Source organism: Pan troglodytes, chromosome 2, assembly GCF_028858775.2.
Source record: "Pan troglodytes isolate AG18354 chromosome 2, NHGRI_mPanTro3-v2.0_pri, whole genome shotgun sequence".
Classification (NCBI taxonomy): domain Eukaryota; kingdom Metazoa; phylum Chordata; class Mammalia; order Primates; family Hominidae; genus Pan; species Pan troglodytes.
In genome coordinates, this window is record NC_086015.1 from 172,916,411 (window position 1) to 172,944,289 (window position 27,879).

The 27,879-nt window shown below is 38.9% G+C and overlaps 2 protein-coding genes and 1 non-coding gene across 8 annotated transcripts; 2 read left to right on the top strand and 1 right to left on the bottom strand.

The window, feature by feature from the left end:
* Nucleotides 1–5,798: 5,798 nt before the first annotated feature.
* Nucleotides 5,799–8,680, bottom strand: ACTRT3 (actin related protein T3). The gene is made up of 2 exons (XM_516866.6): nucleotides 8,376–8,680; nucleotides 5,799–7,228 (listed from the first exon to the last, which is right to left on the bottom strand). The coding sequence occupies exons 1-2, from the start codon at nucleotides 8,573–8,575 to the stop codon at nucleotides 6,310–6,312; spliced, it is 1,119 nt and encodes a 372-aa protein (XP_516866.2). The 5' UTR covers nucleotides 8,576–8,680; the 3' UTR covers nucleotides 5,799–6,309.
* A 23-nt stretch (nucleotides 8,681–8,703) lies between these two features.
* On the top strand, nucleotides 8,704–27,680 carry MYNN (myoneurin). Of its 6 annotated transcripts, XM_063806373.1 has the most exons (10): nucleotides 8,704–9,116; nucleotides 11,853–11,958; nucleotides 12,086–12,588; nucleotides 13,387–13,683; nucleotides 18,060–18,853; nucleotides 19,882–20,041; nucleotides 21,742–21,920; nucleotides 22,750–22,833; nucleotides 23,906–23,992; nucleotides 25,699–27,680. In XM_063806373.1, the coding sequence occupies exons 4-10, from the start codon at nucleotides 13,418–13,420 to the stop codon at nucleotides 25,959–25,961; spliced, it is 1,833 nt and encodes a 610-aa protein (XP_063662443.1). In that variant the 5' UTR covers nucleotides 8,704–9,116; nucleotides 11,853–11,958; nucleotides 12,086–12,588; nucleotides 13,387–13,417; the 3' UTR covers nucleotides 25,962–27,680. The 6 variants fall into 6 exon arrangements, 5 of the variants coding, with proteins under 5 accessions (XP_063662443.1, XP_001161922.1, XP_009445103.1 ...); XM_001161922.8 differs by having other exon boundaries at nucleotides 8,710–9,116; nucleotides 10,754–12,588; XR_010155365.1 differs by having other exon boundaries at nucleotides 8,882–9,116; nucleotides 10,754–12,588; nucleotides 22,750–23,138; nucleotides 25,699–26,461.
* On the top strand, nucleotides 11,365–11,437 carry TRNAV-AAC (transfer RNA valine (anticodon AAC)). Its single transcript has one exon. It is a non-coding gene; the product is annotated as a tRNA-Val (tRNA).
* Nucleotides 27,681–27,879: the final 199 nt, after the last annotated feature.

Consider the following 27,879-nt stretch of genomic DNA (forward strand, 5'->3'; position numbering starts at 1 on the left):
ACTGCAGACATTTAAATTTGCATATCCTGGGCTAATTCTTGGGTATTTTCGCTGTTTTTACTTCCATCACATATTATTACCTTAAAAGAATGAACATGAAGGAATGACAGTTACCTTTTGTCACTTCATTCTCATCTTAGTTTAAAACCACTCCTCCCTTACACTTTGTATGAGGGTGGGTGCATGTGTACACACGCTTGTGCCTGTGCCATCTATTTGTCTCTTCAGTCTCGAGCCAGGCTAACATGGAATTTTTGACTGCAGAACCAGGACAAGCTGAATTAAAACTCAATGTCATCCTCAGAGTCAAAACCCATAACCAACTCCAGACCTTACAAAGGAAGCCCCTCATTCTGAAGGACAAAAGAAAAAGCATGTTTCTCAGTATTTTTAAAGCTAATGCTTCCTTCATATGCATAAAATTCTCACATCCTTCATGTGAAATACAACCTAAGTAACAAAATAAAGAGAACAAGTATCGTCATTTGCAAACTTCATATACCCTTTCTCTCACTATACCCCTTTGAGAATCACTGGTTTAAATAATATAAAAGGCATGAAACAAGCCCTAAGTACCTCAGGAACCATGTGGACATCTGTAGTCTCTCTCAGATACAGCTGTCACATAGACCTTGAAGTACAGTCAACCCTCAATATTCATAGATTCTGTATTTGTGGATTCACCTAGTCACCGAAATTGTTTATAATCTCAAAAGCAATACCTGCAGTGCTTTCATAGTCATTCATGGGCATGTGCAGAGCCCTGAAAAGTTTGATTTCCCCAACACATAGGTTCTCTTTTGCCCTTGTAGTCCAAAAAGGACACTATAAACAAGTGTCCTATTTCTGGTCTATTTAATGGCAAGTTTTTCACATTTGTATGCTTTTAGTTGGTGACTGTGCTGTTTAAAATGACCCCCAATCATAGTGCTTAAGTGCTGTCTAGCGTTCCTAAGCACAAGAAAGCTGTGATGTGTCTTACAGAAAAAAAATACTTGTGTTAGCCTTCATTCAGGCTTAAGTGATAGTGTTGTTGAATATGAGTTCAGTGCTAATGAATCAACAACACACTTTAGGATGTCTTTAACAGAAACACACACAAGATTATGTATCGATTCTTTGACAAAAATGTTGTGACCGAATATTCCCAGAAACCTAATCCCGTAATTCCTCTGGGAGCAATGGTTCAGTATTCACTAATCCAGTGTTCACAGAGGCTTCACAGAATGTAACTACTGCAAATAACTAGAATCAACTGTACTTGTAAAAAAGTGAAACACACACAGCACAAAATCACATCGAAGAGTGTTAGGGCGGGAGTGGATGTGGGGTGGAAACCAAGGTTACAACCATTAAGGAGGTTATTTTATTTTAAACCAGAAAGTGACGATGGAGTTAATGCTAACCATCTGCCCCAGGTTAACCAACAAAGACTTAGGGTGCAATACAGTGAACAGAACACTGGACTAGAACTTGGGAAGCCTAGCTTCTGGTCACAACTCTGCAAAAAAATTAACTTAGGCAAGTAAATAACTTAGGCAAGTAACTAAAACCCCTCTCCGCAGCAGTTTCTTCATCTGCTAGAGTCACTCAAATCGGTGGCAGTAAGAAGTCACTTTTGCAATAATTATTATGTACAGAAAGTTTTCACATAAATTATCTCACTGGATGACCTGTATGGTCATCCAGGATGACTGGCCGTCTTTACTCCAGAATTATATAACTTAATCATTTTACCAAAAAGAAACAATATATTTAATATTTATAATACTAAGAATTGTCCTTTGGACTGTTTGTAATAGACATGTCAGAGGGACGACTTCAAATATGAGCTAGAAAACAACTATGGACTTATTTTTAAATTGAATGTATTAAATCACTATTTTCTTTTTAAAAATGAAAGAAAAACATTCCCAGTCTGTGGCCATTCTTGCTTCACGGCCCTGCACCACCACAAATGTTGTAAATGTGGAGAAGCAAAAGTACCACTAGATGGAGTAAGAACAAAAGACATGCACTTGTCTGTAGTTCAAGGAGTCCCCGCCCTTGAAAAAGGGATCTTAGTCCCCGCACGGTGGCTCACGCCTGTAATCCCAGCACTTTGGGAGGCAGAAGCGGGCGGATCACCTGAGGTCAGGAGTTCGAGACCAGCCTGCCCAACTTTACTAAAAATACAAAAAAATCAGCCGGGTATGGTGGTGTGTGCCTGTAAACCCAGCTACTCGGGAGGCTGAGAGAAAATCGCTAGAAACCGAGGAGGCAGAGGTTGCAGTGAGCCAAGATGGGGACACTGCACTCCAGCTCTGGGTGACAGAGTGGGACTCCGTCTCAAAAGAAAGAGAAGAAAAAGCGATCTTAGATCACCTTGAGTAAAGTGAGGCTTACTGAAGCTGAGCTACTTCAAGACTCTAGACAAGTTCTTGGCAAAATCATTCCTTACTTTTCCACAAAACCATGCTGATAGGAAAAGTATTTTTCCTTATTTAGAGAACATTACCAGCAACAGTGGACTCTAGAGGTTTTTTTACATTTCTTAATTCTAATAGTGCTAAGAAATGTATCTGCTAGACAATTCCAGGGGACCTACTTAGGTAATAGGTTAAAAAGCTACAAATATACACGTTCATAAATCTACTGACATGGTCTTGACTTCTGACTTTCAATCATCAGGATTCAGGCTATCACCCTAAAGGTGGGCCTTTATATACACACCCCTGGCTGCTCTCTCTCTTGGCAACTACCCCCAGATGATCCTAGGGAATTGAAGGTATGGATTTGGGACGGAATTACCTTGTCGTGATAAGTGGGCAGAATGGCCTGTTTGTTTCTTTCAACCTAGTGGGCCATTAGCTTATTTCCTTAAAGGAAATCAGAGCCAATTCTTGTGGGAGACTGCCGGCTGGGAGGGTTGGGGGGTGGGGTGTGGAATAAATTTCTTTTCCTTCATTATGCCTAGTGTTCCGTTATTGGAACGCTAAGCTTGTGGGGCTTATAGCCTACTGCTCAAGGTCATCGCCAAGGTCTAATTTTTCAAAAAAGAAACTTCTAACCTCTGGCATAAACCGATGACCATTAAAGGAACACAATTTTCAATGTTCATTTAGATCTTCTAATTAAATATTCATTAAATGTTAAATGATCTCTCAAAAAAAAATGACTGTTCTCCCACACCCCGTTGAGGGGACTGGTCGAGATCTACCTTGGGAGAAGCAAAAACCTCAACAAAATCTGCAGAGCAGGAACTAAGTTGTAATACAACCATAAAAGGCAACAAAAAGCAGAAGACGGGAGAACCCACGCAGGAACGGCTCCAGGCAACCCCGGCTCACTGCCCATTCATTTTGGCCGACTTTGGAGGTGCCTTCACGTCTCCTGCCAATTTGCAGCACACTGGCCCAGTCAGTCAGGTTTGGGGGTTCACAAGCCCCCATTGCCGGCGAGGGGTGACGGATGCGCACGATCGGCGTTCCCCCCACCAACAGGAAAGCGAACTGCATGTGTGAGCCGAGTCCTGGGTGCACGTCCCACAGCTCAGGGAATCGCGCCGCGCGCGGGGACTCGCTCCGTTCCTCTTCCTGCGGCCTGAAAGGCCTGAACCTCGCCCTCGCCCCCGAGAGACCCGCGGCTGACAGAGCCCAACTCTTCGCGGCGGCAGTGGGTGCCTCCGGAGAAGCCCCGGGCCGACCGCGGCCTCCAGGCGGGGTTCGGGGGCTGGGCAGGCGACCCGCCGCAGGTCCCCGGGAGGGGCGAACGGGCCAGCAGCTGACATTTTTTGTTTGCTCCAGAATGAACGGTGGAAGGCGGCAGGCCGAGGCTTTTCCGCCCGCTGAAAGTCAGCGAGAAAAACAGCGCGCGGGGAGCAAAAGCACGGCGCCTACGCCCTTCTCAGTTAGGGTTAGACAAAAAATGGCCACCACCCCTCCCAGGCCCACCCTCCGCAACCCGGTGCGCTGCCGGGCGAGTCGGCTTATAAAGGGAGCGGCCGCCGACCGCACGGATTGGCCAAGCTGACTCTCGCGGCTCTCGTGAGAGTCACTCTCTCGGGCGGGCTGGTTGGGGGGAACGGGAAATTAAAGTTCCATTTCCGGCCATGAGGAAGGACGTTGCCCTTCCGCACGTCCGGGAAAGCCTTTGCGTCTTTACTTCCGACCTTCCTTAAAGGTGAAACTAACTTGAGGTATCAGAGGGCCTTTTTTCTATCCTCTGCAGACCAGACGCGGTTCACCTCGACTACCTTAAAAATGGAATTCACAGGAAGATTTTAGGGCCTAAGACACAGAACACTAATTCCTAGTTTTGATCATCACATTTTTTGGAGAACTTTGTGAAAATAGATTCCCAGGCAGCACTGACTACAGCAGAATCTTGTCTTGGCTCAGTGGGATGCGTCCGAGTTCCTACCCTGCCCCCTTCTCCTTAGAATGCCTTCTCCAGCCTCTCCTTGAGCAGAGGATGGCTTTAATCAAGTGTAACTACTACATTATTAATCTTAAGGACTGAATCTCCCTTTTATTAGGAAAGAAAGGCGTTTCAGTCATTGACTTTGCTTTAAAGTAGTGCTGTGTCTTGATGAGGTAAAAAGAGGGGAGTAATCCACCATAAATTGTAACGATTTTTTTTTTTGAGACGGAGTCTTGCTCTTTCGCCCAGGCTGGATGGAGTCTAGTGGCGTGATCTCGGCTCACTGCAACCTCTGCCTCCCGGGTTCAAGCGATTCTCGTGTCTCAGCCTCCTGAGTAGCTGGGATTACAGGCGCCTGCCACCACGCCCAGCTAGTTTTTGTGTTTTTAGTAGAGACGGGGGTTTCACCATGTTGCCCAGGCTGGTCTCGAACGCCAGGGCTCAAGTGATCCACCCGCTTCGGCCTCCCAAAGTGCTGGGATTACAGGTGTGAGCCACCGCACCCGGCCGCGAATTTTTATAATGGCCAGTATAGTGCAGTTTTACATATAAATGACAGGATGATCTTAAAAGTTTTACTCGTATTCAGTTAGATAAACTCCGTGGAGTTGTCGCTGTCGGTCCTCGATCTGAAAGAAAAGTAAAATATCTCTCTCTCCATCTCTCTCCCTCCTTCTCTCTCTCCCATCCCCTTCTTCTTTCATAGCATCTGCCAGGTTGTAAAGTTTTTTACGGACAGAATCTGACTCCTGTTTTTAGCACTATTGCACTTAGCACAGTACCTTACATAGAGTAGATGCTAAATGCTTTGAGTTATATGTCAACACTACCACCATTCTCTTAGCATCCCACATTATCTCAAACCCTTCTTTCCCCTTCATATCTAAGTAGGCACTAAATCTTGTCAGGTTTCATAATTTTTTAAATTCCTATTGCTTATAATCTTGAGTACAAGACTTGGCACTTTATATGTGGACTAGTAACTTTCTAACTGATCACCAAATCTCCAGGGCCTTCCTCATTCAATTTATTCTCCAAACTATCACATTCATCATAACATAGTTTCCTTATGGCTCCTGCTTTTAAATCTTTAATTTCTCTCCTTTGCATATTGGATATTTAGCACTTTAAGCCTTTCAGTCCCTGGCCTTCGCTTAATCTTGCTAGTCATAGTGCTTGTTCTGCTCTATATGAGCTCTTGACTTGAACAAAATCAGTCTAAACTAGGCGTGGTGGTGCATATCTGTGGATTCAGTTACTTGGGAGGCTGAGGGCAGAGCCCAGGAGTTGGAGGCTGCAGTGAGCTATGATTGCACTACTGCACTCCAGCCTGGGACACAGGGCAAGACTCTGCCTCTAAAACTAAATAAATGAATAAATACATACATAAACAAAAATTTTAAAAACAAAATCAGTCTATTAAACATGCCCTGAATATGCTTTGTTCATTCTCATCTTTAGCAACTTGTTCATTTTAGTATGCTTGCCTGGATATCTGCCCTCCATCCCAATGCCACCCCTTCCATGATGGCATACCTCTGCTATGGAGTCTCGTTCCTCACCACAGCAACCTTCTTTCCCTAAACTTCAATAAGCTTAAATCTTATCACTCATTTGGCACATAGCATATTGTACCACAAATGCTGTCTTCCAAGGGAAATATAAGCTCACCAACGTCAAGTTATAGAAGAAACACTATGGGAAACATTATTTTAACTTGGTTCTACTCAATAGACATCTGTTCTTGAGCTTCACCATTATTATCCCCCGAACCCATTATAGAAATACAACAGAAATATTGGCATCCCAATAGGTGAAGTATTTTCTCTTCTCCCAGAAACATATAATATCCAAAGTTTTCTGTCACATATACTCAAAACATTTTCTTCCAACCATTTTATCTGTATTTCAGAAGCATCTTTGGTGTACTATGTTAGGTCCAACTTCTTTAAATTCTGCAGCAGTGATCCACATGTCCTGGAAGGCAGACAAGGATGCAAGAATAGAACCTCCCATCCACACTGATATTTTCCTTTCTGGAGGAGCTATAACTTGCACAGCGGTGTTGGCAGGAGCCACCTTTGCTATATCCTTAACTAACCGCTTGTCTAAACCAGGGAAAGAGGTTGATCCCCCGGCAAGGATAATATTGGAAAAGAAGGAATTCCTCAGGCCTGTATCACATTTCATTATGCTGCTGAAGCATATCTTATCAATGCCAGGGGCCTCAAGGTTCATACGACACGGAGAGAAGAGGGCCTCTGGACAAGAAAAGAGCTGGTCATGGAGCTGGATGACCTTCCCATCAGGTAGTTGGTAAACTTTCTCTAGACAATCGGGTTTCTTGGCCATTTCCTCTTCGTAGTTCATTGCCACGTAACAAAAGGTCTCCTTGATGTCTTCAACAATCTTTCTGTCTGAAGCACTGAGCAACATGATACCATGGTTCTTCATTAGCACCATGAGGTAGTTGGTGAGGTCAAGGCCTGCCAGATCCAGTTGCTGCACACCATGAGGCAGACAGTAACCCTCAAAGATGGGCACACTCTGGGTAACCCCAGCACCTGAATTCAGCACAAGGCCAGTAGTGAAGCCAGCAGCAAAGAGAGCCAGCACAGCCTGGATGGACATATAGAAGGCAGGAACACCCAGATGCTCAAAAAACATTTCCGTGATCTGTTGCCGGTTGGCCAGTGGGTTCAGCGCTGGCTCAGTAATCAAGACTGGGCCATCACACGGCTTCAGCTTTAGGTTATAGTCATAGATATGCTTCCACATGATCTCCATGTCCTCCCATGAAGTAATGAGACCACGCTCCAGTGGGTAACTGTAGGGAAAGCAATAAGATCAATGACAGCTTTTTATTTTTCTAGTTTCTATTGTCTTCGACCCTCAGTTAATTCCCCGCGTTTATTACCAATACCCCTTAATGGGCAATAACTGCCACAGCCTCTCACAGAAGGTAAGTGTCAGCCAAAAATAGCACAGCTACTTACCTCTGCAATTTTTTTTTTTTTTTTTTTTTTTTTTGAGACGGAATCTCACTCTGTTGCCCAGGCTGGAGTGCAGTGGCGCGATCTCAGCTCACTGCAAGCTCCGCCTCCCGGGTTCACGCCATTCTCCTGCCTCAGTCTCCTGGGTAGCTGGGACTACAGGCGCCCGCCACCACGCCCGGCTAATTTTTTTGTATTTTTAGTAGAGACGGGGTTTCACCGTGTTAGCCACGATGGTCTCGAACTCCTGACCTCGTGATCCGCCCTGCTCGGCCTCCCAAAGTGCTAGGATTACAGGCGTGAGCCACCGCGCCCGGCCTACCTCTGCAATTTTCGTTGCTTTCCATTTTCTCTGTCCTTTGGAACCTTGTGACTTTTAAAAAATTGGGAAATGTCCACATTATAGTATAGTTTAAATGTCAATTGAAGAGAATAATCCAAGTGACAAAAGGGACCATGAGTTAATATTCTTAAATGAATTCGTTCGATAACTTTATACGTTTTAATACATTTGTATAGCCACAGAGAGCAAAATGTTCAGTTTTTAGATGTGTGGTACCCTTGGAGATTTGTGGCCCGTGCGTTTGTAGTAATTCCAGCTGGATGGGGCTTTCCAGCTCCCGGCTTTCTTATCCTTTCTGTCCCCATTGCGCACCTCCTTTGGGGTCCTTCCCTGCCCCCCGACAACACCCCCAGTCCCCCCACCCCCAGCCACCCCAGCCCCATCCCCAGCCACCCCAGCCCCACCCCCCAACCTCCCCAGCCCCACCCCCCACAACAGCCCCAGCCCCGCCGCCCCCAGCCACACCAGCCCCACCCCTCCAACCTCCGCAGCCCCACGCCCCGCCAACCTCCCCAGCCCCACCCCACCCCACCCCAGCCCCACCCCACCCCACCCTCCCCACCCCCACCCCACCCTACCCCACCCCCACCCCACACCACCCTCCCCAGCCTCAGCAGCCTGCTGGGAGAAGGAGGTACCTGATGAACAGCGAGCTCCTCCAGTCCTGAGCTTGGTCGCCCACGCAGAGTTCTAGCCCGCCCTGGGCCGCGCGGCTCTGGCCCTTGGCGCGGCCGATAATGTTCGGGTAGATAAACTGGGGCTCCCGGCACCCAGCCACGCCCGCCTTGATCATTCCCGAGCCGTTGTCGATCACCACCGGTAGCTGGCAGTGGTTCATGCCGCCGCTGCTGCCGCCGCCTCCTGTCTCTGAGCCGCTCTAGCTACGGGCTCGGCCGGGGCCGAGTGCCTGGAACGCCGCGTCACAGAGGCCCCGGCACGGCCGGGTGAGGCCAGAGTCCTGGGGGCGCAGGCGGGGGGTCGGGAGGGCCCCAGGCGGAAGGACTCGCTGGACGCACCGTGCTCCTCATGTCCCCGCCCGCTATTGCTTCTCGCAGGAATTGGGCCACCCCAACACCTGGAATCCCGGAATCCCAGTATCAGGAAAACCCGACTTTCGCATCAAAAGATTCAACTCTAACCCTTCACAAGTGCATTTCTCAAATACCCAGAAGAGCTATAAAAGCAGTTTTATTTTCCAAAGCCACGGAATTCTGGTTAACTAGTGGCGGTTCCGGGGAGTTCTAGAATTCGCCCTTGAAACTGGGGAAAAATGAGACTTAAGGGGAGAAAGTTGTTGCAGGAAGGGAGGCAGTGTCTGCTTCTGAAATGTTAAACTTCTAAAAGAAGGAGAAAAATGCTGGAATTTAAATGAGTTTTAAGTACGTTTATTATTGTTTCTGTACCTTCGGCAATGCTTTGTTGTGTTTCTTCCTGTGATTTCCAAGCAAAATGTACGCAATTAAAACAAAATAGTAGTTCCTCGGTTAAATATGTAAATAAATATAAATTTATATATATTTATATAAATATATATAAATTTAAATATAAAATATTTAAAAATATATAAATTTATATAATTTATATAAATATATATACAATTGTATGAATATATATAAATATATACAATTGTATAAATATATATAAATATATATACAATTGATAAATATATACATATATACAATTGTATAAATATATGTAAATATATACAACTATAAATATATATAATTGTATAAATATATAAATGTATATGTTATATTATATAAATATATATTTATATATTTATAAAATATGTTATATAAATATATATGTATATATTTATAAAATATATGTTATATTATATAAATATATTTATATATTTATAAAAATATATTTATATATTTAAGCAAGGATATAAATCGAAATATATATTTATATTTATTATATGTATAAATGTAAATATATATAAATTTATATTTATTATATGTATAAATATGAATATATATAAATTTATATTTATTATATGTATAAATATAAATATATATAAATTTATATTTATTATATGTATAAATATAAATATATATAAATTTATATTTATATTTATTATATGTATAAATATAAATATATATAAATTTATATTTATATTTATTATATGTATAAATATAAATATATATAAATTTATATTTATACATATAATAAATATAAATATATATAAATTTATATTTATACATATAATAAATATAAATATATATAAATTTATATTTATATATAATAAATATAAATATATAAAAATGTATATTTATATATAATAAATATAAATATATAAAAATGTATATTTATATAATAAATATATAAAAATGTATATTTATATAATAAATATATAAAAATGTATATTTATATAATAAATATATAAAAATGTATATTTATATATAATGAAAATATATAAAAATGTATATTTATATATAATAAATATATAAAAATGTATATTTATATATAATAAATATATAAAAATGTATATTTATATATAATAAATATATAAAAATGTATATTTATATATAATAAATACATATAAATGTATATTTATATATAATAAATATATATAAATGTATATTTATATATAATAAATATATATAAATGTATATTTATATATAATAAATATATATAAATGTATATTTATATATAATAAATATATATAAATGTATATTTATATATAATAAATATATATAAATGTATATTTATATATAATAAATATATATAAATGTATATTTATATATAATAAATATATATAAATGTATATTTATATATAATAAATATATATAAATGTATATTTATATATAATAAATATATAAAAATTTATATTTATATATAATAAATATATAAAAATTTATATTTATATATAATAAATATATAAAAATTTATATTTATATATAATAAATATATAAAAATTTATATTTATATATAATAAATATAAATATATATATTTCGATTTCTATCCTTCTGGTGTAATCTGCAAGCCTCATTCGCTACTCTTGATTTTTAGGCTGAAGGACGTGCCTGTCTTTTTGCAGGAAAAGTGAAGTTTATCAGGTCATATGAAATTCAAGTTTGGAAAAATTTGAAAGTACATTGCATGTCAATAAACGCATCTTGGTGTTTGATTCTGCATACCCTGTAGAGAATTTGAAAACAAGCAGTCAATTTAGAACTTCTGCTTGGTCTTCGGAAGCAAAAAGAGGAAATTCAAAAGTATTTACACGTCCTTCCACCAGAAGCTGAAAGGATGGCTTTTTCGCGGCTGAATAACGAAAGCCCCCTGCTTCGCCCCGGACTCTGAGCAGCTCAACCTGCGGAAAGGATGTGTAATAAAACGCCTTTCCAGGGAGACAAAAAAAAAAGGCCACCCAAAGGAAGGGCAACTCGGGAGTGCCTGGTTTCTACTGCGGTACCCGGGCACTTTGGAAGAAAGTGCGTGCAGATTCAAGCTTTTGAAATGGTTTCAGCACTGTTCAATTGGGCATAGGCTGTTTTTCCTTTTCTGTTTTTTTCTTTAAATACATTATATTCATTTCTCTCAATGCGGTAATAATCACTTGAGAATTGCGCATTGACACATACATATCAAGGACTTTACAAGACCCCTTGCAAGGTGGGGTTTCCGTAGTGTAGTGGTTATCACGTTCGCCTAACACGCGAAAGGTCCCCGGTTCGAAACCGGGCGGAAACACACTGCGTGGGTTCTTTTTTTTTTTTCCTTTCGCTTGGAAGAAAGCGTGAGATCACGCTTTGTTTTCTTTTGTTGTTTGTTTTGTTTTTTTTTTGAGGGACGCCTTAGCTTAATGTATGCCGGTCTTTCAAAAGACATGATAGCAATTTGAGAGTCTGAACTGTAAGTTTTTGTTACTTTATTCGTTCACCAAATGTTTTTATGGAAGCCTTGCCACGTGGAACACGTGTCCCGGGTTTTAAAAAATGAATTTGACTCACCAGCTAACACTGAAAAAATAATGTACAGCCTAGAAGGAAAGATCAAAGTGTAAAAGTGGTTAGTCCTGTCGCCTCCTGAGCATTTTTGTATTATATCACTTGGTTTTTCGTCTGAAGTGGCTGTAAATAATCGTATTAAAAATCTTCTGGTCCAGACGCAGGAAAACCTTTTCCGGTATAAAGCCCACCTTCCTCTAATGTTGCGCATGCCCACTGTGCCCAGCTGCTCCGCTTTCGTGCATCCCAGACTTCTGTCACCAGGTAAGGGCATCTTGGAAGCTGAGCTACAGTTGGCTGGGGCACAAAAAAACCAGGGGGTGCCAAGAGTTTTCAGGTACGTAAGCGGGAAAGGGGTGCCAAGTCTCAGCTAAAAAATCCCCTATGGCAGAGATCCGAGTACCCATGCAGCAGTTTCCACCGGTGGGGCCCCGAGGAAGGGGAGGATGATGGGAGAAGACAAGCAACTACAAGCCCCCGCACGCAGTGCGCAGCTGGCTTCAGGAGAGAGGCCCGCGGTGCTGTGCTGTCGGGCCTCGGCGCAGAGCCCCGGCAGAGCGCCAGACGCTGACTGCCGGCACCAGAATGCTCGCGATGAGGAAGACAGGCGGAGCGCTGCGAGCTAGCGAGCCCTCAGCTCTCGTATCCATGACGCCTGCTGCTTCGGGGGACCCCTGGCATGCTGGGGAGTGGGTCTCTGTGGTACATCCTGTACCGCCCTGGCCGGCGCCGGACCCCCATGGCCCCAGAACCTCCCGCACTGCCACGGGAAGACAGAGCCGGACGTGACGCCACCGTGGAAGGAAGGGAGGGGCGGAGCGTGGCTCGGTGACGTACTCCCAAGATGGCGGAGACAGAGTGAAGAAACTGTGTTCCCCCCTTGGGTTGCTATCGGTGAGTTCCTACTTCACCCCCAGCCCGCCATCCCGGTCTCTCCAGAACCTGGGCCATCGGAGGGCAGGCTCCTTGGAGTTCCAGCACGGGTCGGGGCGCAGGTGGAAGGTTTGGGCTAGGCAGCCCCGGGGTGGCCTGGGCCACAACCTCTGCTGTGGGAATTCGCGGGAGTGGGAGCTGGGCAGAGGGCAGGGCGGCAGAAGCCGAGGAGGGACTGGCTTTGGTTGTCACTCTCGGATGCCGCCTCGCGTAGAGAGAGTGGGAAGGGAGAAGGTGTGGCCTCCTTAGCGCGAGTGATAGAACCTTTGACAGCAAGCCATGGCCGGGCGCATTCCCGGCTTTCTGGGCAGCCACCTCTCGTTTTGGAGAAACTGCACTGGGGAAACTAACAGGTTTTGGTGACTTGAGAGCAGTTTTTAAAAACTGGTACTGTTCTGCCCCTATCTGTCCCAAGAGATCATGTCTTAGTGGTTTAAAAAATTTTTTTGTAACATGTCTACTGAGCTTGAAAATCTGAGGGTTCAACAGATGTGAAAGCGTCAGGTTTTGCGGTGCTTTTTGCAGGTGGTAGAAGTGTTGCCATTCACCGTCACTTATTGATGTGTCCAAAGGATTGTGTTAGTTGATCAAGGTAACCAAAGATAGAAAGGCACTCATCCCTTCATTCTTAACCATGTATGTTTGATAAGGATTTTCAAGGGGGCTAAAATTGTTAAAGTTATGTCCTCTGTCCCTTCCCTCACTGAACGTTGATGAGAACTTACGGTTACTGATTTACTGTTTCTTTTTGTCTTTTAGATCAAGGGTAAAATTCCATTCTGATATCAAAATGCAGTATTCGCACCACTGTGAGCACCTTTTAGAGAGACTGAACAAACAGCGGGAAGCAGGTTTTCTCTGTGACTGCACCATAGTGATTGGGGAATTCCAGTTTAAAGCTCATAGGAATGTGCTGGCCTCCTTTAGTGAGTATTTTGGTGCGATCTACAGAAGCACTTCTGAGAACAATGTCTTTCTTGATCAGAGTCAGGTGAAGGCTGATGGATTTCAGAAACTGTTGGAGTTTATATACACAGGAACTTTAAATCTTGACAGGTAAAGTACACATTTTATTTTCAGTTATAAAAGCTAGTCAGTAGTCTTCACAGCAAAAGTAGATTTGTATTTTTTCCATTCATTCTCTGAACTCAAATTCTTCACCTATTTATGCACACAATGTTTGTTTTTATAAAGAAATCAGTATCACTGATTTAGGATGAGCAGGCAATATTTCATAAGCACAGATAATAAACAGTAAGATTTCTGACACGTTTATTTACTGAAACAAAGCCTGTGATTTCACTTATGTAAACTTGAACATTAAACACAATGAATTTATTTTATTTTATTTTATTTTATTTTTGAGACGGGCTCACCGTCACCCAGGCTGGAGTGCAGTGGGGCAATCTCGGCTCACTGCAACCTCTGCCTCCCGGGTTCAAGCGATTCTCCCACCTCAGCCTCCCTAGTAACTGGGACTACAGGTGTGCACTACCACACCTGGCTAATTTTTGTATTTTTTGGTAGAGACAGGGTTTCACCATGCTGGCCAGGCTGCAAACAAAAAATTCTAAGTTACTTCCAGTTTCCCATTGCTTTTTGGTCCTTGAATTCCTCTGGTCTTCTGTCTCCCTCATTCTGACTCCTGTTATCTCTATTAACCTACCAGTACTAATACTGAAGTAAGGTCAGAGATGCTAGAATGATTCTCTAAGATGCTTACTGATGTCACTGCATTAACAAGAAGTGGGTTCTGAGGAATCTGATAATGCAGGCACTGTGTGTCTCCCCTGTATAACGAACTATATAATTAGATTAATATCAATACATTTACAGATTGTAGGGGAAAAGGTGGAGGGAATAAAAGCAAAGAGAAACTGATTAAATTACCCCTGTCTTATTTCTGTCTGTCTTATGAAAGTGAACATGAGTAGACTGTTCATAATCTTCTGACATAGGAAGATTATAGGCTTTGGAATTAGATCTTTCCTGTCAGTCGCTATGTCTCCTTGAGCATGATGCAGTCTCTCTGGGCCTCAGTTTCCCCATCTGTCAAAATGAGATGGTAATAACTACCTTGAGGCTAAATAAGGTTTTACTTGATCCTTATTCACTTCCCACTGAACGTTAATTTCTTTATTTTTCTTCTTTACCCTCTCCTCCCCCTTTAATTCCACATTTCTTGGAGAAAAAATAGAAAAAACAAAAAAGAAACACCTGAAATTCTGCTGCCCACTGATAACCCCTGTTAACCTTTTGATATATATTAATTAATTCTTTTCCAGATCTCTGTAGAGATGTGCATGTATACATCAAGCAAAATCTTTCCCTCCCTTTTATATTGTAACTTATCATGGAAATATACTTATTTAAAAATCTAGAATCAGGGTGCTCATTAATCCTTTTGACGAGGAAACATTCTTGTGTAAGAAGTATCCAGTAGGGGGAGGGGAGGGAGAGAAAAGTAAACTTTCATGCTATTTTGGAATTATTTTTAAATTTTGGTATAATGAAATCTTCAAGTGAGTTCTTTATAAGTTGATTAAAGGAAAAGAGCAGTGTGAATTTTGGCTGGCCTGCAATTTAATGGTTTCCTTTTCTCTCAATTAACTATGCAAAACAAAAAAATCTTGATTTGAATACACGGTAGAGCACTTTTCTTTGAGACTTCATGCAAAGAACCAATGTGAAGAACAGCCAGGTGTTTTGTTCAGTCTCTTTTGGTACATATCTTTCCTGGAGACTGGGGAGCTAATTCCTCGAGTTCAGCTAGAAATGTAAGAGAGGATTTATACCAAAATAGAAAGGCTTACAACTTAGTGATTAAGAAAACAGGTAGAATATATTAAGTTGGCTCAGGGGCCAGATTACCTTGGTCAAATCTTGGTTCTAACATTCTGTGCTCTTGGACAGGTTACTTTATTTCTTTGGACTTCTGATTTTTCACTTGTGTGTAAAATGAGGATTATAATAGATTTCATAGGCATGTCCTGAGGATAATCTTATAAAGCATTTAGGCATGTACCTGGCAATATGTAATTAAATGACCTTCAGTGACTGTTCACAGGATGTTATCTAATACTTGTAAACAAAAGCAAATCTGTTATTGAAGTATTGATTGGTGCTCTTAACTGTGACTGAGATTATAGCCATCTATGAAATAGTTTGTATGAATTACCATTTCAATGTTGAACAAATTTTTTTTTTTTTTTTTTTGAGATGGAGTCTCACTCTGTCACCCAGGCTGGAGTGCAATGGCGTGATCTCGGCTCACTGCAACCTCCACCTCCCAGGTTCAAGGGATTCTCCTGCCTCAGCCTCCCGAGTAGCTGGGATTACAGGCACCCACCATCATGCCCAGCTAATTTTTGTATTTTGTAGAGACGGGATTTTACCGTGTTGGCCAGGCTGGTCTTGAACTCCTGACCTCAGGTGATGCGCCCACCTTGGCCTTACAGGCGTAAGCAACTGCACCCGACCTTGAACAATTAATGTATGACTTCCTGCTAACTTATATTGGTCTTAAAGGCTACCTGACCTTGTTATCTGTTTGGCGGTTTATTTTATGGAGCACTAAACACAATTAGAGACCAAAAGATCTTTTTTAGTGGCCCAGCCCAAAAGACAATTTTTAGAAAGCTGTTGTGATGCTAAATTAAATAAGGGGAAACATACAGGTGGCACTTGAGGCAAAGCAAGTTTAATTAGAAGATGATGAGAACATGGGTAGAGATTTGTAGATACTGTAGCATACTTTTAGAGATCTTAGAGGTTCATGACACTAGTTATTTTTTATTTTATTTCAAATTTTAGTCCTTTAAAATAGTATCACCAGCACTATATTTACATTGTCAGCTATGATTAAAACCCTTTTCTGGCTTATACTTACAACAGAGAGGGAAAGAGATCATCTTCCCAAAGATAAACCGTATTTAGGGAAAAAAATCAAGTAGGAAGATTATTTGAGGGTAAGGGGTGTGTGTGTGTGTGTGTTTTTCTGTTTTGAGATGGGGTATTCTTCTGTTGCCCAAGCAGGAGTGCACTGGTATAATGATAACTCACTGCAGCCTTGAACTCCTGGGCTCCTGCGTCAGCTTCCCAAGTAAGTGGGACTACAAGCATGTGCTACCATGCCTGGCTATTTTTTTTGTAGAGGCAGGGTCTCAAAATACTTATAGTCATGTTTTTAGTCATGTTTTTAGTGTTAACACCAACTCAACTCTAATTTTACAGCTAAGAAAGTTGAACCCCCCAAAGATGCTGACTTACCCTAATTAAGTCAGCCAGTAATGCCAGAGCCAGTGCTAGATTAATCAAACAACCTTTCACCACATTGTGAACTTCTGAAGGGCAGAGACTATTTACTTATTAATATCTTAGTACCACACATGGTAGATGCTTAGTAAACATTTGACTAGAATATTGAACAAGGTGGCTTAAGTCTTTCTTTGTAACTCTCACATCACAAACACTCCAGCTAATTTGGGTTGAGTATCACCAAAAAAGGTGGGAGGGTTGCTAGAGAGAGTTTAACATTCTAAAACCTTGTTCCTCTAAGTGGATTCCTCTAAGCAACATTGGCATCACCAGGAAGTATATTAAGAAATGCAGGCTGTGCTGGTGGCTCACGCTTGTAATCCTAGCACTTTGGGAGCCCAAGGTGGGAGGATCACTTGAGGCCAGGAGTTCGAGACCAGCCTGGGCAGCATAGCAAGACCCTGCCTCTACAAAAAAAATAGCCAGGCATGGTAGCACATGCTTGTAGTCCCACTTACTTGGGAAGCTGACGCAGGAGCCCAGGAGTTCAAGGCTGCAGTGAGTTATCATTATACCAGTGCACTCCTGCTTGGGCAACAGAAGAATACCCCATCTCAAAACAGAAAAAAAATGCAGAATCTCAGGCCCCATCACAGACCTACTGAATTTGAATCTACATTTAACAAGATTCCCGGGTGATTCACATGCACAGCAAAGTTAGGGAAACATAATTAAAGTCCCTCACAGGGGAGCAGGAGAAAATAGTAGGAAACAAGTGTCATTAGACTTTCCCTCTTGCCAATCCAGAAAAGTTGGTTGCTATCTGAAGAAGCCTCAGGATGAATGGAGGAGGTAGTGAGTTACCATCAACTATTTTTGTGTTCTAGGGTTTTAAAAAAAAAAGCCAGAAAATTTAACATTTAATTTTTCTGCAGTGGTTCACTGTCAGCTGTGAATAGCCATTATCTTTCATCTCTTGAAGTTCTGTAAAATTGGAGATTTTTTACCTAAACATTATTCTGAATGAATTTATAAATCTATTTTTCTCTTAGTTATGTCTTTTTCAGCATTCTGCTTCATTAGGTCTTTAAAATACATTGAAGTATATATGCAGCTCTGTTTCGAAAAGTTTTTCTTTGATCAGAATATTGTCATGTAGCCTTGTTTCCTTGCAGTTGGAATGTTAAAGAAATTCATCAGGCTGCTGACTATCTCAAAGTGGAAGAGGTGGTCACTAAATGCAAAATAAAGATGGAAGATTTTGCTTTTATTGCTAATCCTTCTTCTACAGAGATATCTAGTATTACTGGAAACATTGAATTGAATCAACAGACTTGTCTTCTTACTCTGCGAGATTATAATAATCGAGAGAAATCAGAAGTATCTACAGATTTGATTCAGGCAAATCCTAAACAAGGCGCGTTAGCGAAAAAGTCATCTCAAACAAAAAAGAAGAAGAAGGCTTTCAACTCCCCGAAAACAGGGCAGAATAAAACAGTGCAATATCCCAGTGACATCTTAGAGAATGCATCTGTTGAATTATTCCTAGATGCAAATAAACTGCCCACACCTGTAGTAGAACAAGTTGCACAAATAAATGATAATTCAGAACTCGAGTTGACATCAGTTGTGGAAAATACTTTTCCAGCACAAGATATTGTGCACACTGTTACAGTGAAACGGAAACGTGGAAAATCCCAGCCAAACTGTGCTCTGAAAGAACACTCTATGTCTAATATAGCCAGTGTCAAGAGTCCTTATGAGGCGGAGAACTCCGGGGAAGAGCTGGATCAGAGGTATTCCAAGGCCAAGCCAATGTGTAACACATGTGGGAAAGTGTTTTCAGAAGCCAGCAGTTTGAGAAGGCACATGAGAATACATAAAGGAGTCAAACCTTACGTCTGCCACTTATGTGGAAAGGCATTTACCCAATGTAACCAGCTGAAAACACATGTAAGAACTCATACAGGTGAGACGGGTGTGTGGGGAGATATAATTATTTTTATACTGTGACTAATATAGTGTATTTTTATAGAGAGTACTTAGCACACACTACTTGTGACCAGAATTTGGTATATTTTTCTATTCATCAAAGTATTTAACAGTGTTAAACTGTTGAAAATTTATTTGTAATTGTAACCAAGTATTTAATGGCTGTTTAAGCCCTAATGCATCAACTCCTTATACCATTTTCCCTCCAAATAAGTATGTTGATTCTAGCTTACCAAGTATTTAACAGAGACAAAGACATTAAAACTGATAAAGAGAAAATGTAATTACAATTCAGGCCAATTTTCAGATATTGCCAACACTTCTCATTACATACTTCTAGACTCTGTTGACTTCTGAACATGTTCATTGGAATTACACATACAGTGTTCCCTAAGCTTCTACAGTTACCTTTATTTTGCATGTCCTCTGCCTGGTTGTAAAGTATGAGCACCCATTGGTACGTTTACATTCCTACTTTTTTTTTTTTTTCTGAGACAGAGTCTCACTGTGTCGCCCAGGCTGGAGTACAGTGGTGCGATCTCGGCTCACTGCAAGCTCCGTCTCCCGGGTTCAAGCCATTCTGCTGCCTCAGCCTCCCGAGTAGCTGGGATTACAGGTGCCTGCCACCAAGTCCGGCTAATTTTTTTGTATTTTTAATAGAGACTGGGTTTCACCATGTTAGCCAGGATGGTCTCGATCTCCTGAACTCGTGATCCGCCCGCCTCCGCCTTCCAAAGTGCTGGGATTACAGGCGTGAGCCACCGAGCCCAGCCCTAGATTCGTACTTTTTAAAATGCTGTATGTATTTATCTCATGAATTCAGAAACACTAATTTCTTCTGATTCTACTGGTGTTTTCAGTGGTCTGGAAAAGATTATATTTGTTTTCAGTTCCAACAGTTAACATTTTCTTAATAACAAAGCTAGTACTGTTGATGAAATCTTATATGACTTATGCAACCAAAACACTATTTTCTTCTAAATATAAATTTTATTGTTCCTTTAGGTGAGAAGCCATACAAATGTGAATTGTGTGATAAAGGATTTGCTCAGAAATGTCAGCTAGTCTTCCATAGTCGCATGCATCATGGTGAAGAAAAACCCTATAAATGTGATGTATGCAACTTACAGTTTGCAACTTCTAGCAATCTCAAGATTCATGCAAGGTAAAAAACCAAATGAGTTGTTTGATCTTTTAGTCTTTTAATCACCATAGTCTTATGAATAGACTATTATATTAGAATTCAGGACAGTAGAATTGTAATTGTGGTTCCACCAAACAGTATAAACACATTCAAGGAACCACAAGGAAGCCACAGTGGTTGATAGGAAATAAGCAGGGGGTGGGGACTACTAGGAAATAAGGTCAGACTGGTCCAGAAGTAAGATCAGAATGGTCCAGAATGCAACTTAAGAGGATCATTCTGACTGGTATAGGATTATAAGAGTGGAATCAGGGTAAACAGGAATCTATAGATAAAACCCAAGCAAGGGTGATGGTGGTTCAGGCCAGGGTGGCAGCAGTGAAAGAAATAAGTAGTAGTAGATTCTGGATATATTTTAAAGTTAGAAATAATAGAATTTGCAAACAGATTGTATGTGAAGTCTGGAAGAGAGTCAAAGATGATTCTGAGGTTTTGGGCCTGAACCCCTATAAAGATGGAGCTGCCATTAACTGAGATAGAGAAGGTTTGTGGGTAGAACAGTTTAAGTGGAAGTGCAGGAATTTACGAGTACAGTTCTGTGTGTGTTAAATTTGAGATGACTTAACACTTCTGAATAGAGGTGTGCAATAGATAATTGGTTATCTAAGTCTGTAGTTCAGGGGACTGGTTTGAGCTGAAGATAACAGTTTGGCAGTCATCAGCATATGACAGTATTTAAAGCTGTAACCCTGGCTAAGGTCACCAAGAGAGTGAATGTGGACAGAAGAAATCAAAAGACGGCCCTGAGGCACTCTAACTTTATGAGTTCTGAGAGATGGGTGAGAACCAGCAGAGGTAACTAGGAAGGAGCAGCCAGTAGAGGAGGAAAACCAGGAAAGAGGGCTGCCCTGGAATCCCAAGTGAAGGAAGTTATTCCAGATGGGAGTGGTCAATTGTAAAATTCTGTGATAGGGAGATGAAGACTGAGAATTGACGTGGATTTAGCAAAGTGGGAAATCAGCAGTGCTCTTGACAAAAGTATCATTAGTAGAGGCCAGTAGAGAAGAAATGGAAGTAGATAGAACACTTGGAGTCTCAAGGTTTTGGTAAAGGGGAGCAGATAATGGAGGAGCAAGTAAGGTCAAGGGTCTTTGTTTTGTTTTTGTTTTTTTTTTAATATGGGAGACATCAGTATATTTGTATACCATAATCCAATGGAGTGAGAAACATGGATGATGTAGGACTGGGGAAACTGCAGAAGTGATATCATTAAGTAGGATCTGAAGTATACAAATTGGAATTGATGGATTCAGATGAACTGTCACCCTCATGTCATATGAATTTTTCTCAGTGAAATAGGAAGCAGGGATGTCACCTGAGAGTAACAATGGGCAAGGAGATGCTGATGGTTTGAGGAGAGAGTTTTCACAAGTCAAAGAGTGACTAGACTCATGAAAATAATTGCCTGCAGTATTAGGGGCCCACTGCCAACCATATAAAGATCATGGAAAAACTTTTTGAACTGATCTCAGAACTAATGTTTTGATAATAAGAAATATTTGTTTTTGGCAGTGTTTACACTGAAACAACTACTGATTTTAAATACATAGTCTTGGCCTGTTAAGATGACATGAAATAAAATCTATAAAAAACTTTATGAATTCTTGCTATATAGACTGACCTCCAAATTGTTTTACTTATTTAACTTTATTTACTAACAGGAAGCATAGTGGAGAGAAGCCATATGTCTGTGATAGGTGTGGACAGAGATTTGCTCAAGCCAGCACACTGACCTATCATGTCCGTAGGCATACTGGAGAAAAGCCTTATGTATGTGATACCTGTGGGAAGGCATTTGCTGTCTCTAGTTCTCTTATCACTCATTCTCGAAAACATACAGGTAAGTTTGACAGGGAGAGACTGCTTAAAATAAAGTTATAAATAAAAGAAAAAGGGGACTTGGGCCTTTTAGCGAAGTAGATCGGAAACTTTGTAGTTAGATATCTGTTTATACTTCTATAAGCTATGTTTATGATTTTTGCACATATTTGTTAAATATAAAAGCTGACTTATTTTCTAGAATAATACAAGGTGGGTGAAATAAATTATATAACTTACACATTAAAATCAGTGAGATAATTTTGATATTATATAAACTTGCATTGAGATGTGTTTTGTGACTTTATAAAAACCTTTTCAGCTTCCTAGTCATCTCCTATAGTTAGGGTTGGGGAGTGGGTTTGGGTTGAACATGGATTTTTAAACTTCTTAGGACCTTTCCTACACAGATATTCTGGGATTTTCAAATAAGGTAATTCAGATGCAAAATAGCAGTTTGGAAACAAATTGCTTTTTTAGGGCACATTTTTTAAAAGACTTCCCTACATACTTTTATTCTCCTTTATTAATATAGTAGATAGCAAGAATAGAAATGTGGGTTTATGAATTGACATGTTCTTAATCACATAAAAATCAAATTCCTTGCCCAAATCATCTCTATTAGAAGGGACATTTTGAGGAATAAAGTTTTAATATATGAAAACTTACGAACAGTATACAGTAATTACTAATATTCATTTACTTGGATCACTGAAAATACCTCTAAAGTACAATATAGAGAGATTTTAATTTAAATAATATTTCAGAAAAGCTTACTTTAGATTATTTGTAATTGATAAATATTATATTGGTATAGTACACCACTTCGCTATCTTTTATTTTCCATCTAGGTGAAAAACCATACATATGTGGTATTTGTGGGAAAAGTTTTATTTCCTCAGGAGAGCTCAACAAACACTTTCGGTCCCATACAGGTCTGTGTTTAGGGAGAACGTATTATTTTTTGTTCTCTCTTAATTTCTTTTTATGTAAACCTTGACTTTTAAGCCATTATGGACTATATGGTATTTAGTCATACTATACCTATAGCAATATCTTAATGTATAAATATCAACTTATTTGCTTATTTTGTTTTTTTTTTTTTTTTTAGTTGTTTGGAGTATGAATTAAATTTGTTAAAGAATTGTGTTGGTTTTCCAAGAAATATGCCAGATAATCAATAGTTTTTAAATGATTTGGATTAAATTGCACAGATATACCAAGAAATGAAAAGGAATAGGTAATACCAAGATAACATCAGATTTTCTTACTAAACAGTGTTTAGTATGCAATTTTTAGGAACAAATTTTAATTTTGACATGCTTATTGTAAAAAGTAGTTTGTAAATTGTATAAAGAAAATATTGAATGTAAAAAATTTTAAAACAAAGGAAAATGCCACTTTGAAAGAGTACTGTTCTGACATTCTCTTTTTAAAAATTCCTTCTCATAATTCCTACCTAGAATAATGTGAGTACTTAATAGAGATTTAGTAAGTTTTTGGTGACTTTATATTCTGACGCGCTTTAGTTTACACCATAAAGCACTGAACAGTTCTTATTTCCAAAGAAGTGTAATATTGTAGCATGCTGTCAGTATTTTTAAGGATTTTCTAATTTGCCAGGTACCTGAGAGCAGAAACCATGATTATTACACTTATTTTCTCCCAGCTGTATCTCTTAGCCAGTGTCTGGCATATAACTGACACTCACTAAATGTTTCATAGAAATACAAGAGTAGGCTTTTGTTTGTTTTAGTTTGCAAATACATTTCTGTTCATGAAAATGCTCAAGTTTTCTTGAGATACAGATTTTTTGTATAAAGGAGTGTCTAGGTTGTATAGAATCTTTCATTTCACTATATTATAACCAGGTGATTAAAGTGACAATTTGAAGCCAAATTTAAACACTATAATAATTTTTGCCTTGTGTTCATAAACATTGATATTTTTGTCTTAGCTAGCAGCTTTTAAAATATTGAAATTTAAACTTTTAAATTTGTTTTTCAGGAGAAAGACCATTTATCTGCGAATTATGTGGAAATTCTTACACAGATATTAAAAATTTAAAGAAGCACAAAACAAAAGTCCATTCTGGTAAATGCTTGTGTTTTGTGTTTGTTTTTTTTTTTTAATTTGGTGCTCATATTAGTGCTATTCCTTAAAATGTTGAGATGAGATTTACATTTAAGCAGTTTAAATTAGATGTCTATTTCAAAAACTAGGTATATACATGTGAGGAAAGTAGCTTTTTTGCAGAAACATTCACTCTGGATTTTTCATATTGAATCTCTTATTTAAAAAAAAAAAAAAAAAAAAAACTTGAAACATTTCCTCCTTTTAAAACCTGACTTAATAACAGTCCCAAGCATGAAGGAACATATAAGCAAGCTATGTGTCACTGTTTCCCATACTGGAGTCTGGATAACTCAGGGTTTACTATGGTTATTATGAAAAAAAAAAGCGGGGGGTGGTGTTATCATGAACACTAGTCCAGAAATGTTTAAGAGGAAATAGGGAAACAGGTAGCCCTACATTGTTATAATATATAAAAATGGAAAGCCAAACAACAAGTTTTGAGTCTATTGGTTAAAGTGAATTCTTGAAAAAGTTTCCCTGTGCTTACCATTTTATTCTGTCATTATTAGACATGACACTAGGCCCTTCTGGTGTGTAAATACTTAAACATCATAAGTATTAAGTTAGAAACATCTAAAAACTGCAGTAAGTCATTAATTTAACCACTTGTTAAATTTCTGTAAAGTGTACTTTCAGGGAATATGAAGTTAAACAAGGCATAGTTCTGGTACTCAAAGCACTTACAACCTGGTGTGCGAGACCAGAAACCTAAATAAATAATTAAATAAACTAAATAAATAGGGAAAATGTAGGGCATAATCGACACAAAAGTGCTAAAGAAGATACTATGTTTTTCTGAGGTAAGTACTAGAAAAAACTTAATTTTAACTTGAAGGATGGAGAAGAGTTCAAAGATGGAGATGGGAAGAGAGGATTCATTCCAGGCAGAGAACATTGTAGAGAGTCAGTGGGACAAGAAGGAAACCTTAGCTAGTTGAAGTGAAGAGTAGTTTGGGAAGAATACAGATAATTACAATTTTACAAAAGCAGTTTTGTCTGCGTGACAAGGACGGTGAAACCAAAATCATATCAACACTTTAGAGTAACAGAAGCATGTTAAAGCCATTGGAAAATTTGAAGACAAAAGTACATCTTTAGTCAGTGTGCTGATTGCTCCCTTGAGTAGAGCAGAATTTCTCACCTCTGAAAATATATGAAAGTGCCATACATACTGTTCTGAACTCACAGAATAATATGAACAACTTATTAAAAACATTCAGTGAATGAAAAGAGTATTTCTTATCACTGTTTAATATTTTGAGGGAGTTAAAGAAGTATAACGACATTTACTCTCAAAGAATTTACAGTCTGGTTGAGGATTCAAGGCATACCTGAGTAGAATGTTAAATGGCAATAAGAGATAGATGCCACAAGGCAGTATATGAAAATTGACAAATGTGTGATTAAGCCGATATAACAGCTCACCCTGTTTCATTCTTAATCAAGTCCATTTTTTTAAATGGAGTTGGTGCTTGAACTTAACCTTGAGGCCCAGATTGAATTTACATAGATAGTGAGGAGGGCATATCTACAAAAGAGAAACCGCTTGAGTAAAGGTATGGTGGTTGGAATGTAATTTCTGGGAATGGTAAGTACATTAGTCTACCTCAGGGGTTTAGTTTTGTTTTAAAGATAATGTAGATTTTTTTTTCCTTCCATTCTAGGTGCAGATAAAACTCTAGACTCCAGTGCAGAGGATCATACTTTGAGTGAACAAGATTCCATACAAAAAAGTCCTTTATCAGAAACTATGGATGTGAAGCCTTCTGATATGACTTTACCATTAGCTCTTCCACTTGGGACTGAGGACCATCACATGCTTCTGCCTGTCACGGATACTCAGTCTCCTACATCAGATACATTGTTGAGGTCAACTGTGAATGGGTATTCAGAACCACAGTTGATTTTTTTACAACAATTATACTGACTTTGTAAGGAATATGGAATTGCTGAGATATCATTGGTAGCAAACATCTCTGGTAAGGTGCATATATTCATATTAAATTCCCATTCATTTGAGTTGTGACCATTATTTTTCATTCACTGAAGTAAAAGCACCTGATGCTGCATCACAACTGCAATGTTTGTTTTTATTTTTGGCTTTATGTCTATACTCCACAGAGAGCTTTTTAAGTAATGAATTATGTAGCACTATTTTGGGTGGATGAGTTTTATTTTCTTTTAAAGCTGCCTTAATTCCATTTTTATTTTGCATTTTAGAATTGCCCTTCATTTACTAAATCAGCCAGTTAATGTGATTCAGTTGTGACCTGTGGGATTTTAAAATTTTCCTGCCCTCATAATTTAAGCAAAATCCACGATAGTATCAGCCCAAGAGTGTGTTGCTATTTGTAAGCCCCATGGATCAATACATAAACTATGCATAAAAATAAAATTTCATATTTTCGCTCGTGAAAATTTAGGCGCTGAATAAGAATTGTGCTATTTCTCTATTAATATATTGTTAGAAATAACTTTTCTAATGAAACAAAAATGTTTCTCAAAGTCTAGAAAAGTGCGTATAAATTTTTGTTCATTTAGAACTGAGTATTCTGGAGAAAACCAATGGTCAGCACTTTTGGTTTCAGTTATCTGAGATTGTATTTTCAAAATGAATTTTAAGTAGATATTTGGTGTTTTTATCTTGTCAAAGACAGTTTCAAAATTTGATTCAGTTTATGTTTTATTCCGTTCTAAAATATTGGAGATGAGGAAAATGTACTTGAGTTTTGAAATATTTTGGTAAGCCTCTCTTACTCCTGTTATGCACTTTTTAAAATAAATACTGAATTCCAGAAAGAATTTTCTAGATATAAACTTAATGCATACTAGAAATCACTTGGCTTCTAAATTTGGTACATTATATTGCATAAAGAGTTAAGAAATTAACCTCAATTATAAGTAAACATTTTGAGTTACCAGAAAGCCAACTTTAATTAAATATTTTATATCTGAGTTTTCTATAAGTTTGGGGTTTGTTAATTTTATAAATTAAACCACAACTTTTGGTGGTGGTTGTAGTTTCACAATGGTCCTTTTCCTTCCAAATGAATGTAGAAAATTCGTTATTATCCTGATATTTGCACCACTCATCCCCATGCCACTTTTCCCACATATTAATTTACTTCACTGCCTGATCTTTGGATATGAAATTATGAGTTCCACAAAGTCAATTTTTATAGTGCTGATCAAACAGCATGGTGATATTCTTTTTCTTTTTTTTTCCCCCCCACAAGGCTGTTGTTCAGTGTGAGATGACATCATTTCTTATTTCTGCCATGCTGTGGCTTTTTTGTGTTCTGCTTTTAAACTACACCTGTAGTACAGTTAATATGTTTTTTATTGGTATTGATTTCTTTAATTCATTAATTTTCTCTATTTGGGACCCAAGTCATAAGAACCAATTAGAGGACATAATAAAAACACTTAATGCTTGTAGTCTGTAGAGATCTTCACCATTTCACAGCACACACATTATTTTCATAATAAATTGCCACTGGTGGGACATGGGACTGACTTATTTGAATAGAGTTTGAAATACCACCTTTGTATGATACAAACAATATTTGATATTTTATCTAAGAAATCTATGCATGTGTATTAAGTTAAAATAGTGGGTTTAAATAAAATTTATAAAGCATTAGAATGTTACCTAATCTCTTCTGGGTTAAATGTGATAGGAATGTATTGGAATGTGAAGAAATTATAGAAAATTAAAAGACTCAGCCTCTTTAGGAAGTTTGCTAAAATGGAGAGGTTATGTTTAATTTATTTATATCTTCATTAATCCAAGCATCTAATGAACAAAAAACTGCTACAGTGACGTCATAATTCTATAAGGGCAA